This window comes from Camelina sativa, chromosome 8 (genome assembly GCF_030686135.1).
Source record: "Camelina sativa cultivar CO46 ecotype springtype chromosome 8, ASM3068613v1".
Taxonomy (NCBI): Eukaryota; Viridiplantae; Streptophyta; class Magnoliopsida; order Brassicales; family Brassicaceae; genus Camelina; species Camelina sativa.
In genome coordinates, this window is record NC_141887.1 from 21637264 (window position 1) to 21652173 (window position 14910).

A 14910-nucleotide genomic window follows, 5' to 3' on the forward strand; every position below is an offset into this window, starting at 1 on the left:
ATCTAAGGGCAATGCTTCTCTGGACTATTAGTGATTTTCCTGCTTATGGAAACCTCGCTGTTTGTAAAGTAAAAGGGAAAATGGGCTGTCCCATTTGTGGTAAAAAAACAGATAGTAAGTGGTTGAAGTTCAGCAGAAAACATGTGTATATGTGTCAAAGAAAGGGTTTGGCACCAACACATAGTTATAGGGAGAAGAAAACTTGGTTTTATGGAAAAGCGGAACGTGGGAGGAAGGCAAGAATTTTAACAGGTCGTGAGATATCTCATAACCTGAAAAACTTCAAAAACGAGTTTGGAAATGTGAAAGAATCTGGGAGGAAGAGAAAAAGGTATGACTGTATCGAATTAGTTTATTATAATGAGGATGTATCCATTGAATCTGAGGAAGATGAGGAAGTAGAAGTAGACCAGGAGGAGTTGTCAAGATGGAAAAAAAGATCAATTTTTTTCAAACTGGCTTATTGGGAGGTATGTTTATTAATTTTTTTATTAATTAAGCAATGTGTGAGTTAGGATTTTTTATGAACTGTAATTGTGTTGTGTAGGATCTTCCGATCAGGCATAATTTGGATGTAATGCATGTAGAGAAAAATGTGGCTGCAAGCATTGTCTCTACATTGTTGCATTGTGGAAAATCTAAGGATGGTCTCAATGCACGTAAAGATCTTGAAGATATGGGTATAAGGAAGGATTTACATCCTAACATCCGAGGAAACAGAACCTACCTTCCCGCAGCACCTTGGTCTTTGTCCAAGACAGAGAAGAATTTTTTTGGCAAGCGTCTATTTGACTTTAAAGCTCCAGAAGGGTAATGTTCCAATATATCAAGGGGCGTGTCATTAGAGGACTGTAAGGTAATAGGGCTCAAATCCCACGATTATCACGTGTTGATGCAACAATTACTTCTGGTTGCACTTAGAGGTTTGTTACCATAAGGTCTTAGGACAGCAATTTTGCGCTTATGCGCATTCTTCAACCATTTGTGTCAGAGAGTTATTTATATAGAGGTTATTTCAGTGATGGAAGCTAAAATTGTGGAAACTCTTTGTATGTTTGAAAGGTTTATCCCTCCCAGCTTCTTTGATATCATGGTACACTTGACAGTACATCTAGGAAGGGAAGCTCAACTAGCAGGACCAGTCCATTTTAGATGGATGTATCCATTTGAAAGGTATAACTTCTGTCTACTATGATTTTTAGATATTTATTTGTAGTGATTTTCTAGTTTGTTGCTAATTCGTATATCTTTCAATTTTTAGATATATGAAAGTTCTGAAAGACTTTGTTCGAAACCCTGCAAGACCAGAGGGTTGTATTGCTGAGTCATATATGGCAGAAGAATGCATGCAGTTCTGTAGTGATTTTCTGAAAAAGACAACAAGGGTAGAAGAAAAACTCGATAGAAATACAGATTATGAGAACAGCTCAATCCTAGAAGGTCGTCCAATATCCGCAAGAACTACATTTAATCTCACTGAAATGGAGAAGAACATAGCCCATCTTGCTGTCATTCAAAATATGGCTGCCTTGGATCCTTATGTAGAGTAAGTTCTGTTTATTTGATATATATGTCCTTGTCATTTGCATTGTATATATATCATTTTGCAAGCATGCACCTGCAACATCTACAAGAAATAAATTCAAGGTGTATATGTGATGCATCAATGTTATAGACTATGCATGCTAACTATTTTTCATCTTGGTTAAAAGAACAGACAAGTAATTTCGTAAATCTTAAGTATTGATGAGTGTGGTTTAGCTGTCTATAAGTGACTGACTCTTATTGTTTCTTACTTTGGTAGATACCTATGGCTTCAAATAATCATGAAGATATAATTAAATGGCAGGCATATTGTCCAAGGTGTACTGCAAGGTCTTACAATGGTTATATAGTGAATGGGCAACGTTTTCACACAAGCTCACTTCAAAGGAAAAATCAGAATAGTGGGGTTTATTATGAGGCAACGGCTATGTGTAGGTCTAGCGCTAAAGATACTTCCCAAGTAGTTGATCTGGTAATCCTACTATGGGAGAGTAATTGACATAATATTGATGGATTATAATGTATTCTATGTTCCTATATTCCGGTGTCAATGGGAAGTAAGAGGTAACAGAGTTAAGATTGAAGATGGGTTCACACTTATTAACTTGAATAAAAGTCAAGTAAGCTTTTTGAGGGATCCATATATACTAGCTTCTCAAGCAAAGCAAATCTTTTATTCACGAGAAGATGATTCGAGTAATTGGCATGTTGTTATGAGAAGTTCTTCACGGACATATAGTAAAGAAGATGTTCAGGATGGACCTACAGATATTGGTCCGTTGCCAGTAGATGTTGACATGGATGAAGCTGAATATGATAGAACTGATTGTGAAGGCATATATGTCTCAAATGTAGTGATTACATGTTTCATTTGTGTTTCCTCTTGCTTATGCTTTTTGTTTATGTCTATTAACTCATTGTATGCTTTTTCTGATGTGTATTTACTGATTACATGTTTAGCATTGACAGGTTCTAACTCGTTTCTTCTGCCATGCAGGTGAATTAAGATGGGTCGACTAAAAAAAAAGGTTGCACCAAAAAAAAAAAGGTAACAGATGATGAGCCAGTATATATTGGTACTGTTGATCCCCCGACTGTAGCAGACTAGCTACCCAGCACCCATGAGGAGCCCCCGACTGTAGCAGACCAGCAACCCAGCACCCATGAGGAGCCCCTGACTGAAGCAGCTCAGCAGTTAACTGATGGTTCCAATGAGGAAAAGCATGAAGGTGAGATTGAATTGAATGATGAAAATGATCGTCCTGCCAAGAGTAAAAGACAGAGGGGACCCACAAAGATGAAAAACATCACCAAGGATCTAACGGTTCGAGTAAGATTTGACTACACTCTCATGGGAGAGCCTTATGGTCCAGGGTCAATTATTCTGGCATCGTACGTAGGTGCATTGGCACGGGAACACGTTCCTATCAAAATTGATAATTGGAAGAATGTTAGTGAAGGTATGAAAACAGTTCTATGGAAATATGTACAAGTAACGATAATTTAGAACATGTTAATTTTTATAATTACACGGTTAGTGGTAACTGAATGCATGCAAGATTTGAGCTTGATGAAGAGTTTCAAAGGATTGTTGTCCTGAAGCAGATGGGAAATCTATGGAGGGCGTACAAGTCACACATTGTCGGATAACTTAATTCGGCCAAGAATAACCAACAGAGGATGAATCTGAGACCAATGAACATTTCTCCTCTCGACTGGCGTAAATTTGTGAAAACAAAAACTAGCCAAGCCTTTAAGGTATTGACTTCTGATTATGTAAGTTTAATATTTGAGTGATGGTTATTAACATGTTTAACTGGTTGTTTGTGAGTGACACGGCTAAAGAAACGAGGAAGAAACAGATCCCTCACACTACTGGTCGTAAAGGAATGGTCAGACTTACGGAAGAAATATTAAGCAAACTACCATCTATGTTGTTTGATCTCGTAATATCTACCTTGTTAATTGATGTGTTGCTTTTTTAACAGAAAGTTGAAAGCGAGGATCCATTTGAAATGACAAGGCTAAAGGTCTGGGTCAAGTCGCGTACCAAAAAGGATGGTACACCAGTTAATACGAATGGCGCAGAAAAGATTGTAAGTTCCAAATATGTGACTGAATGATTTTGTTTCCCTGCATTGTCTGACACTGTATTTCGTCTAACCCAGAAAAAGGCAGCTGAGCATGTTGGAACTGATGGTCCAACAAGTACAGCAAATCCAGATGTAGATCATCTCTCCCAGCTTTTGGGACCTGAAAATCCTGGTATGCTGAGGGCAATGGGTAGAGGCATGAGTAAGACCAAATTAGCTTGTTTCCAAATTAAGAACAAATGTATGGCTGAGATGCAAGAGAAGCAAGTTCAGCTAGTAAAGCAGGTCAATCAGTTGCAAAATGAAATTATGGATTTAAAGAAGCAGGTTAGTTACTTTGACAATTCTCAAAGTATTCATTAACTAGCTGAGTTATTAAATGGAATTTGAATTTGCTTTCTTAAATTACAGGGACTAGAGCCTGAAATTGGTGAAAACACAGCTCCAAGAGTAAGTGATTCCTTATTTTTATTAAATATGATCAGTTATTCCTTCTTCTTATTTAAATTTGTAACTTATATTTATTTTCTATTTCATAATTTGTAGAGTGTAAAAAAAAAAATCACATCCTAGGTATGTGTTTGTTGATTGGTCTGATAATGATGAGAACATTGCTGAGGGACGTATTCTTTCTTCTGATCTTGATGATATAGTGAATGGCTCTCATCTAGGCCCTATGGATTTGAAAGTGTTGATTGAATCTGCTACGAAACCAGATGAATTCCTCTGGAGACCTGCAACTAAAATGTTCACTATTGGGGAAGCTGTTGGACAGATGATTGCATGGCCTGCAACTAAATGTGTTCTCCTGGATAAAGAGGTCCAAATAGAAGACATTGCGCCTAGGGTAAAATTTATTGTCCTTTACTATAAATTTGTCAATATCATGATAAATATTCTTATTGGAATTGTGTTTTTGTGAATGTGTATAACAAGGCCTAAATGGAATTACTCTGAACAAATGTCAACTACTGGATTTGTCTACGGATGAAGTGATTGTTACTGAGGGTCGTTTACACACAGAAGAACCATTTGCATTAGTTAATGGTCTTCCTATTGGGCCAAAAGCTGTTAAAGTATTTGTGGAATCAGTATGTCAACCTGACACGTTTATATGTAGGCCTACAATGGACAATAAATACCTGGAGGACTATTTGATGACTTATGTAGCATGGCCTGCCCATAAAGTTGTTTGTCAGAATGGTCAAAGTTCTCCTATACAGAATTCTGCATCAACTAATATACCATCAGGTTCTACATCAGCAGCAGGGGCAAAATCTGCAGCAACATGTTCTAAATCACCTATTGAGGATGCAACAGGTCCAAGTTCTCCAATTTAAAAAAATCTACCGCATTCACAGTCTCTTCTCCAGGAATCTCAGGTAAATGTTTTGAATATGTTATGAAGTTGTTTCTGTCAAGTCATATGATTGTTGGTTGGTTTATATTGTAAACATTGCAGCATATCAATGAAGTTGTCTCAAAGGAATATAAGAAGTGCAGACTGATGTATATTACCGGACAGAAGCTGGTTGTTGCTGAAGGACGATGGGCAACAAACAATCCAGACCAAAAGGTTCACTTTGTTCGTTTGGGTTCTAATGCAGTTAAAGTGTGGGTAGATATTGTCAATGTAAGCGATGCAGTAGTTTGGAGGCCATCAGAAGTAATCGAGATGATGGAAGATGCCCTTGGCACTGTCATTGCATGGCCAGACGACAAAGTGATCATGTCTTAAATTAACCATGAGGTCTATTGTCTCCTCCTTCAGACTTACATTATTTCTTATGGGTTTGCTTTTTATCTTCATACTTGTCTTCTTTCTTATGGATTTAAAAGTTGTCTTTAGACTTGTCTTGTGTATTATGAATTATGTTGGATTGTGAATTATCAAATTAGGGGATTTAATAATACAGGTTTCGGGTCAATTTCAAGATAACAAGAAACCAATTTCCTGAAAACACTTATAATCACATCTAAAATCCTGCTATATTAGAATCATTCATCTATCATAGCAGTCATAATGAGTGATCACATAATTAAAAAAAAGCCGCTATAACATAATATATTATAGCATAAACAGATTGCTAACGAAAATGAAATTAAATCGTTTAACTAACATGATGGTAGAATCACTTAACATAGCATGTATAATGACTTATAATATTATATAAAAAAATTAGAAAAATGAGATAACATAGCATTTCTCTACTGCTATAGTATAAGACTATACCATAGAATATGAATTCTGCGCTATCGTATATGTGGTACCTACAATAACAATGGCCTAATATAGCGTTTTGTGAAAAAAACTATGAATTACATATTATAGCATTTCTCTAATGCTATCAATGTACATATTTCTTTTTAGTGTTCGTAATCAATTCTGAAATTTTGGTGTGAATTAATCAACGTAACCGTACGTACAAGGCACGTATAGTAACTGCCATATTTCTTCTAAATTGTTTCATGCATGCATGAAATAACTGTTTAATTCAGTTTGAATAGTATTGTGTGTGCATGAAGATTCTCCTAGAATCATGTTTATAGTTTTCTGGGTTTTTGTCTTATTTGTATAACCCACTAAGGTGGAAAGAATCTGGGTCATTCATGATTGGAATATATTATTATGCAATCATATGTTTAAGTTGATCAGATTATCAAAAGACGCATCGTATGTTTAAGTGTGCATTTAGAGTTCTTGTATCTTAATAATTTCTGAGTTTCTTCCGCTGCAATATTTTTTAATAATTGGGTAATTTGTGTTATGTAATATTAACATAATATAAAATAATTTATATCTATAAAATAATTAAATATTTTTAATTTTTATATTGTATATAATTTGTTAATCATCAAAGTGACCTTGTTATATTATATATATATATATATATAGATATTAAAATTTAAAAAAATTATTAATTGATCATGATAAAAGAGATGCTAAAAATAACATAAAATTTTTGACTGATCAATTATTTTGTTATCTATATACTTGGAGATCACCTCACTGGAGGATTTGGACCATATAGCTACATTTTTTTGCTACAAAAAAAAATAATAGCAAATAATAACTATAAATTATTACAAATTAGTGATAAAAATTTAGTTAAAATATATTGTAGCTAATTGGTTATTAAGTGTAGCTATATAGTAACAAATAGTAACGAGAAAAATTTGTAGCAAAATGCTACATATTTAATGAAATAATATATTGTAGCACTGTGACACACAACACTAGATGTGGCAATTTCGTAACAAAAATATACTAAAATAACATCAATTTTCTTGAAAAAAATTATTAATATTCAGTTACAAATTACATGTAACTGACGTCACAACTTACGACAAAAAAAACATAACAAAAATAGTGACAAAGTCATTTGTCTCTTGGTGTGACGAAAGCTTTTTTATTTTGCTACAAATACATATGTAGCAGCAATATGGTATTGATTGTCTAATCAAACAAGATGCAAAATTATCTACAAATATAAGATAATTATCGTTTACTCCAAAAATCTGTGTTATAGTATCATTTTATTTTTGATATAACATCAGAATAAAAGTGAAACTAGGATTATAAAATCATCTCATCAAATAGTTTACATTGTGTTTTGTGGTTTTTTTTTTAAAGTTGAATTATAAATTAGAATATTTGTTTAAAAAATACTATGATCATATTCTCATTAGTATAACATATTTTCCATTTGATTATAGTATTTTAAAACATTATAAATTAAGAAAAAGTGATTAAAATGAAGAAAAAAAAATATACATTAAAGTAATATCTACGTCGTCAATAGGATAATGAAGTAGACTTATTCTTTTGAACAAAAATATTTTGCTGATGTGGCAAGGGTGAAAAAAAGGCGATTAGGATTTCTTGCGTTTTCCTCAAGAATGGTGCCGCTGGTGGCTCCATCTGGCCAGTCTCCGGTGGATCTGGTGCAGGGTGAGGGTCCGGAAAGGGTAGAAACGGAGAGGCGAGTCAGTCAGGAAGTTTTGGTGGATCATGTTGAGGTTTCATCGGGTGGAAGTCAGGTTAAAGATGGTTCAACGACAGTTTCGTCGTCCCTTCAGCGTGGAACAGGGGATCAGAGCGGAAAGCGCTCTTTCCTGCAAGTTGCTCAAAAACGTAAGTTCACTCAGCACAAGTTTGAAATTTCAGAGGTCGACGGAAAGGAGAGGGTCGTTGTGCCTCGGGAGGTTTTTGAGGACCTTATGGGAGGACTTTGTGATTGGGAAGTTCCTCAACTCGAAAGCTCCTCATATTGGTAAGGTCCACATGAGAGTGAATAAGATTTGGAGACTAGGCGATCGGACTACATTGATAGATGTGTTCGCTGTGATTGATTCCACGGTCAAGTTTCGTGTACGTCATGAGGGAATGAGGAACAGGGTGCTGAACCGTGGCATGTGGAATATTGCAGATCTCCCTATGATTGTTTCTAAGTGGACTCCCTTTGTAGAGGACGCCCAGCCAGCTCTGCGGTTGATCCCTCTATGGGTTACAATTAAGAATATTCCACCTACCATGTCCACTGAGAAGGGTCTCGAGTTCTTGGCAAGTGTAGTGGGTGTACCTGTTAGGCTGCATCCTGAAACAAAAGCATGTGCTAGCTTCGACGAAACTCAAATCTTGGTCGAGGCGAATTAAATGAAAGATTTCCCTAGGGAGTTTGTCGTCATGGGGGAGGAAGCGGGGGACTTAGAGTCTGTTGTCCAGTACAGCTATCCATGGCTTCCACCAAGGTGTTCTTGCTGTAAACAGTGGGGTCATCTTAGCTCCACTTGCTTGTATTCTGCGGTAGTTCAGACACAACAAATTCCACCACATTCCTCTGCTCCAGTTCATAGTGCCCCTTCTCCTGCTGTCCAAATTCAGGCTCCAGGGTCTGAGACTTTGGAAGTGGCTTTATCTTCGGATACATGGGCTAAAGAACCTGTCACAACTGATTCTGATGCGGAGAAGGCAACAGATATGTGGATCACTCCAAAATCTGTCTGAGGAAATCCGGGTAAGAGAATGGCGGGTACAATGACTGGATCGGGTTCAATGCTGAAAAAATATACTCTGTTTTGGCGGGTATTTGAGACAGCTCCGGATCTGCCGATTCTGCCTGCTATTGGGACGTTACCCACTCCGACTTTGGTGGAAGATCAACAGGAAACCAGTCGTCCTTTGGGAACTGTTGTCAAGCGTGGATTGGAAGTGGATGTACCAGTGCGGACCTACTTGCCGCGGGGATCCAAAATGGCTAAAAAGAGCAATTCAACCCTTCTTGCTCAGTCTTCTAGATATCCTCCTAGAGATCAGAACAAGAAATCTCTCAAGAAGCTTTAATGACAGGGTTCTGTTGGAATGTTCGCGGTCTAAACAAATTTTCAAAACATTCTGTTATAAAAAAGTGGTTGGAGGGAAATAGATTTCAATTTGGTTGTTTGCTGGAGACTCGGGTTAGGGAAAGGAAGGCTTTGAGGTTGGGGAGTCGTTTGTTTCCGGGTTGATCAGTTTTGACGAATTATGAGTTCAATAGTCGGGGTCGCATTGGGTCATGTGGAAGGACTCGGTTCATTTGGATCCTTTTTACAAGAGTGAGGAGTTGGTCACTTGCTCAGGATAGCTTGCCGATCAAGCAGAGGAGTTCTTATATTCGTTTGTATACTCTTTGAATACAGCAGAGGCCCGTAAAGTTCTATGGGAGGAGTTACGAGAGCACCATAATTCCCCTCTTTTACATAACAAGCATTGGCTTATTTTAGGTGATTTTAACGAAACTTTGGATATGATGGAGCATTCCAGTGTTGATGTTAATCCGATCACATCAGGAGGTATGAGGGATTTTCAAGCAGTAGTGAATCATTGTTATCTAACAGATATGGCTTTTCACGGTCCCCTGTTTACATGGTGTAATAAACGGGATAATGATCTGATTCTAAAAAATTTGGATCGCTTGCTAGTTAACAATGCATGGACACAATTGTTTCCACAAGCATACAGTGTTTTTGCTGCAAGCGGTTGTTCTGATCATTTGCACTGCCGGGTCATGATTAAGGGGGATGTAGATAATCATGGATGTTCTATCCAAACTGCTTGATAGGGCGGCGGGTAATCAGTTATTTGGGTATCACCCTCGGTGTCGTTCCCTTGGTCTCACTCACCTTAGTTTTGCTGATGATCTCATGGTCCTCTGAGATGGTAAGGCTAGATCTATCGAGGGTATTATTGCAGTTTTCACTCAATTTTTGAAGCTGTCCGGCCTAAGTATAAGTTTGGAGAAATCTACTTTGTTTTTGGCGGGGGACATATGCCATCGACTTGATTCTGCTATGCTCCCTTTAGTCACAGGCTCGCTGCCGGCTCGCTACTTGGGGCTTCCCCTCATCTCCAAACGTCTCACCACTACTGACTGCTCCCCCCTTATTAGAACATATCAGAAAGAGGATTGGCTCTTGGACGGTTCGCTATCTCTCTTTTGCTGGTCGATTTAATTTGATATCCTCTGTTCTTTGGAGTGTTTGTACATTCTGGATGGGTTCTTATCGGTTGCCTAGGGAGTGTCTTGATGAGATCAACTTTATGTGTTTGGCGTTTCTCTGGTCAGGCATTGAGATGAGTACTAGAAAGGCAAAAGTGGTGTAGGATGTTGTATGTAAACCAAACGTGAGGGTGGTCTTGGCTTAAGATCACTGCATGAGGCTAATGTGGTATGTTGTCTAAAGTTAATATGGCGGCTAGCTTCCAAAGGGGAGTCCCTATGGGTACAATGGGTTCACCAGAACTTGTTGAAGCAAGCTTCATTCTGGTCAATAAAAAGTACTACTAGTCTAGGTTCGTGGATATGGGTAAAACTGTTAAAGTACCGTGATCTTGCTAAACTTTTTTGTAAATTGGAGGTAGGAAATGGGGAGAACACTTCATTTTTGTTTGATAATTGGTCAAACATGGATACACTTGCTGATGTGGTGGGGAACAATGGTGTCTTGGATATGGGAATTAGCTGGCAGAGCTCAGTGGCGGCAGCATGGGATCGCCGTCGGCATAGACGACACCGAGCAGACCATCTCAATGTGATAGAGGATCGTCTGTTACTTCAGTGGCAACAACGCCAGGAGTGGGAGGATAAGGTACTTTGGAGAGGAAAAAATGATGTGTTTCGAGACAAATTTTCCACTTGAAACCACATTCGTACAACGTCAAGCTATGTGGCGTGGTACAAAGGAGTTTGGTTTGGTCATGCAACTCCTAAGTACTCGTTTTGTGTATGGTTGGCGGTTTTGGATCGGTTATCGACAGGTGCTCGTATGGTTGCGTTCTGTCAGCTTACCTTGGAAACACGGGATCATCTTTTCTTCGCTTGTCGTTTTGTCTCGACTGTGTGGTCTGCTCTTGCCAAAGGGTTGATGAGGGCATGGTTCACAACAGACTGGCTTCCCCTCTTTGATTACATCTCTAACTCGCCTTTTCAGCTGGTGGAAGGCTTTCTCATTCGCTACTTATTCCAGGTAGTGATCTATATGGTTTGGAGGGAAAGAAATGGCAGCAAGAATGGTGAGACACCGAAGCCTGCAGATACCATTATTGGGTGGGTTGATAGGCAGGTTAGAGACCAGTTGCTTGTTATAGGTCTAATGGGGGATCAGAGGTACGATGAAGGTTTTTAGATGTGGCTTCAATCAAGAGTTTAGCTTAAGATCCTGATCTAATTTTATCTATGATTTTAATTTTCAAACAATGTTGCACAAGTCGTAAAAACGTTATATTTTTCTTTTGAATATAATTTAACATTAGATTCAAAAAAAAAAACTTCTTCTTTTTCTTCTTCCACCTCTTTGATCGAGTCGATTGAAGATTTTAATTTGGGATTCATCTCTCGATGTCTTCATTAAAGTTGTCGGGAATTGAGTCATCTTTCAAGTGTCGTTTATTTCAAGCCAATCAGAGGAAAGTTATAACCGTTTTAGTGAATGCATATACACCCAGCTCGAGTCTTATCACCTCCACTCGACTCAGCTTGAGTCGTATCACCTCTAATCTATCTGTTCCACTCGACCGCACCTAAGGGAGAGACGACACGCGAGTCGACCGCACACGTAAGAAAGAAAGATGTTCCTACTCAACAAACCTGATTCTCGAACCAACCTTCTATTTTGTCGTTTTATGTTTTAGGGCTTTCCATGTTTTACTATAAATACCCACCCTGGGCGTTCGGAAAAACCCGATCAAACCGAACCGGACAACCCGATTTTTTCGGTTATAGGCGTAAACCGAATACAATAAGTGTAACCGTTTGGCAAAATATATTTGAGATTTCAGATTTCGGTTCGGGTCGGTTCGGTAATTGGAACCGATCGGTTTTACTTAAACCGAGATTTTGGAGCCATATATAAGACTAATAATTAGTCACAACCCTAATTTTTTTTGTTCTTCTTCTTTGACTGCCGCTTGCGAGAAACTCCGATCCAGAAACTTCAACCATTCATCTTCTTCTCCTCGGATGTAAACAATAGTCATCAACACATCTCTTCTCTTATATCAACTCATCATCTTCTACATCCTCTTTCATCCCAAATCTCAACCATGATTAAGAAAGGAGCCTTTTCTCAGAGATTCAACCCGTAACCACAAATTTTTTAAAGGGTAAGTTCTTCTTCTTCTCTTTAATTCTACGGTTGATTCTCTGCTCTGTGAGCTTTTCTTATGTATTGATAACTTCTGACGCCCAACGCCCAGGAACCCTCAATCTTCACCATTTCAGAACACCATCATAGCTCACTACAACCACATTTCGCCGCTGCAGCGGCATCATCTCTCGAAAACCCTAATGTTTATGGGCTTTGGACTTGTTTTCAGATTGGTTTAGTTCTTAATGGGCTGGTTATTTTTCCAGGTCCATTACTTTAGTAGTTTGTAAATTTGTATATTTTAATTAAGCCCACTATCTTATTTTTTTTAATTTATTCGATTCAAATTAACCGAATTAGAAAAAAATTTGTTTAAATTCAGAATTGATTTAAAATCCTATAACCGATCCGAATAACCCGAGTACCGACTGAACCAAACCAAATTCAATTTCGGTTAAATTCGGTGGAAATTTTTAAAAACCGAATTTACAGAAAACCGAACAAACCGACCCAAATAACCCGATTCCGCCGAACGCCCAGGGTGAATAAATACATTTTGTTAAGTCTTTACCCAAGACATCTCGTTTTTCCCTTAAGGTTTACCTAACCACCTAAAACATTCTTTGATTTTGTAATCCAGATATCTTTGAACTCATTTATTGTTTGCATTTGATTTCTTCTACAAAGTTCTTCTCCTCATTTTTATCTATCTCATGATGCTTCATTCAATGTTTTCCAAGTTTGTAACTTTGATGATGATTTCTGGATCCGAGTAGTGTTAGAGTTCTTGAGGATGGGATAGATTAGGTGGAGGATCTTAGTATGTAGGGTGTTTAAGTTTAGATTTGTATGATTCCCTTCTGGACTAGAGTTAGAAATACTAGTTTCTCTCTAATCAGTTGGAATTAGGTCTTAGAAACTTTCACACATCCAAAAGGTGTTTGATGAAATGTCTGACCAAGTAGTGCCATAGACCTACATTCCTAGCCTAAGAGATTAGTTGTCTAGGGTGTTTGTTGACGTGAATGAACTGGTTTGTCATGCCTGTTTGACCATGTTTCTCTAGCGCGAGCTAGGTTTGGAAGTGTTCGAGTTTGAGTAGCTTCTGCCAAGATATTGGATTAGCTAAGTTATGATGTTGATTGTCTAGAGATAGTTTGTTTGTGGCATGTTAAACACTATGTAGACTAGGAGACTCCGCCGACATCAATTACTTCCATCCTTAGGACTTCTATCTTTCTGATTGATATTGCATTCATGAGACCATTTCTGATCTTGCTGTCTAGTTCATGCTTAGAATCGTTTTTGCTTTTATTTATTCATGTTCGCTTCTTGTCATGCATTTTCGTTTCTAGTTCTGTAGTTTAATTCCGTTTTACATTTTGATCATTCTAGGATTGTTAGATACAAAAACCACTCTTAGAATTGGCTTGACTTGTGATTTCTTGATTGCATCTTGAGTGATAGCATCATCCCATTTGGATTGACACCTTAAGTACTACAACTACGTAAGGTTAATTGAACCTGCTAGGAGACATACAAAAACCCTAGTTTCAGTACATGACATAAAGAAGTATATATCTAAGAACTTTGCAATGAAAGATATGGGTGAGGTATCTTGTGATCGGAATAGAAATAATTTGAGATAGATTATGAGCATATAAGGACGAATATGATGGTTGCATATCTGCTAACTAAGGGATTACCACCCAATGTGTTCATTGGCCATGTAGCGCGTATGGGTGTTATAGATAAGATCTTGCTCTTTTGATTATAGGATGCTTATTATGTATGAGACAATATGAATTCACTTTAAGCTATGTTTCTGTTTTTTATTAAACATGTTATCATTAAAGTATGTGTACACATTTATGGTTTATAAATAACATAATAATTTGAGAATTAAGGTTCTTCTCAATATAAAAGAATAATATAAAATTGGAACTGATTTATGATACATGGAAGGGAGCATGTCGTTCAATGACGTGTGACCGCCATAATTCGATCAGTTTGATTTTATTTAAGTCATTAAAGGTTAAGAGAACTTGATATTAAAGTACGCATTAAAGTTATTAAACCATTAAGTGACACAAATGCCAAGTGGAAGAATGTAAGAATATTTTATATTCTATGTGGCCTATGTATCTTTCGGATTAATAATAAATTTCAAGTTTATATTTAACTTGAAGACATTAGCGTTTAGTCTTCACAAGGAAAACAAAAGACGATAGCAAATGTATAAATGGTTGCGTCTTGAGTTTTAACAGGTGTAGCGAGTATATGGAGAACATATGTGGCTACTTTTTCCCATGGTTTAACTGTGTTCCTAACCATCTCCTCTTTTCACAGTATGTTCTCCCTCGTTGGTTGCACCAGCTCCCTCGTCCTCCACCTACTTAGTGTGTAGCTATGTTTTGCGTTTATTTGTAATACCATTTTTCATGCATCCTCTAAGACAACACATTTTCACCTTTATGTATCTTTCGGTTTAACACTGTGATGAATCAGTTTCGATTAATATGTTAGAATTTGGGTGTATTTATATATGTCCCTCTTCCCTTCTCTTAATTATATTATATAAGTAATATATATACATGTATATGATATGTCTATGCATTATTAAGGGGTGCTAACACGAACCAGTACA

At 37.4% G+C, this 14910-nt stretch overlaps 2 protein-coding genes and 1 pseudogene across 2 annotated transcripts; all 3 read left to right on the top strand.

Annotated features, from left to right (window-relative positions):
- Nucleotides 1-11: 11 nt before the first annotated feature.
- Nucleotides 12-5376, top strand: LOC147940292 (uncharacterized; annotated as a pseudogene).
- Nucleotides 5377-7923: 2547 nt separating this feature from the next.
- On the top strand, nucleotides 7924-8295 carry LOC147940293 (uncharacterized). The gene has a single exon (XM_087461244.1). The coding sequence runs from the start codon at nucleotides 7924-7926 to the stop codon at nucleotides 8293-8295; it is 372 nt and encodes a 123-aa protein (XP_087317370.1).
- Nucleotides 8296-10366: 2071 nt separating this feature from the next.
- On the top strand, nucleotides 10367-14663 carry LOC147940294 (uncharacterized). The gene is made up of 4 exons (XM_087461245.1): nucleotides 10367-10444; nucleotides 10536-10766; nucleotides 10962-11284; nucleotides 14531-14663. Exons 1-4 carry the CDS (start codon nucleotides 10367-10369, stop codon nucleotides 14661-14663), a joined length of 765 nt encoding a protein of 254 aa, XP_087317371.1.
- Nucleotides 14664-14910: the final 247 nt, after the last annotated feature.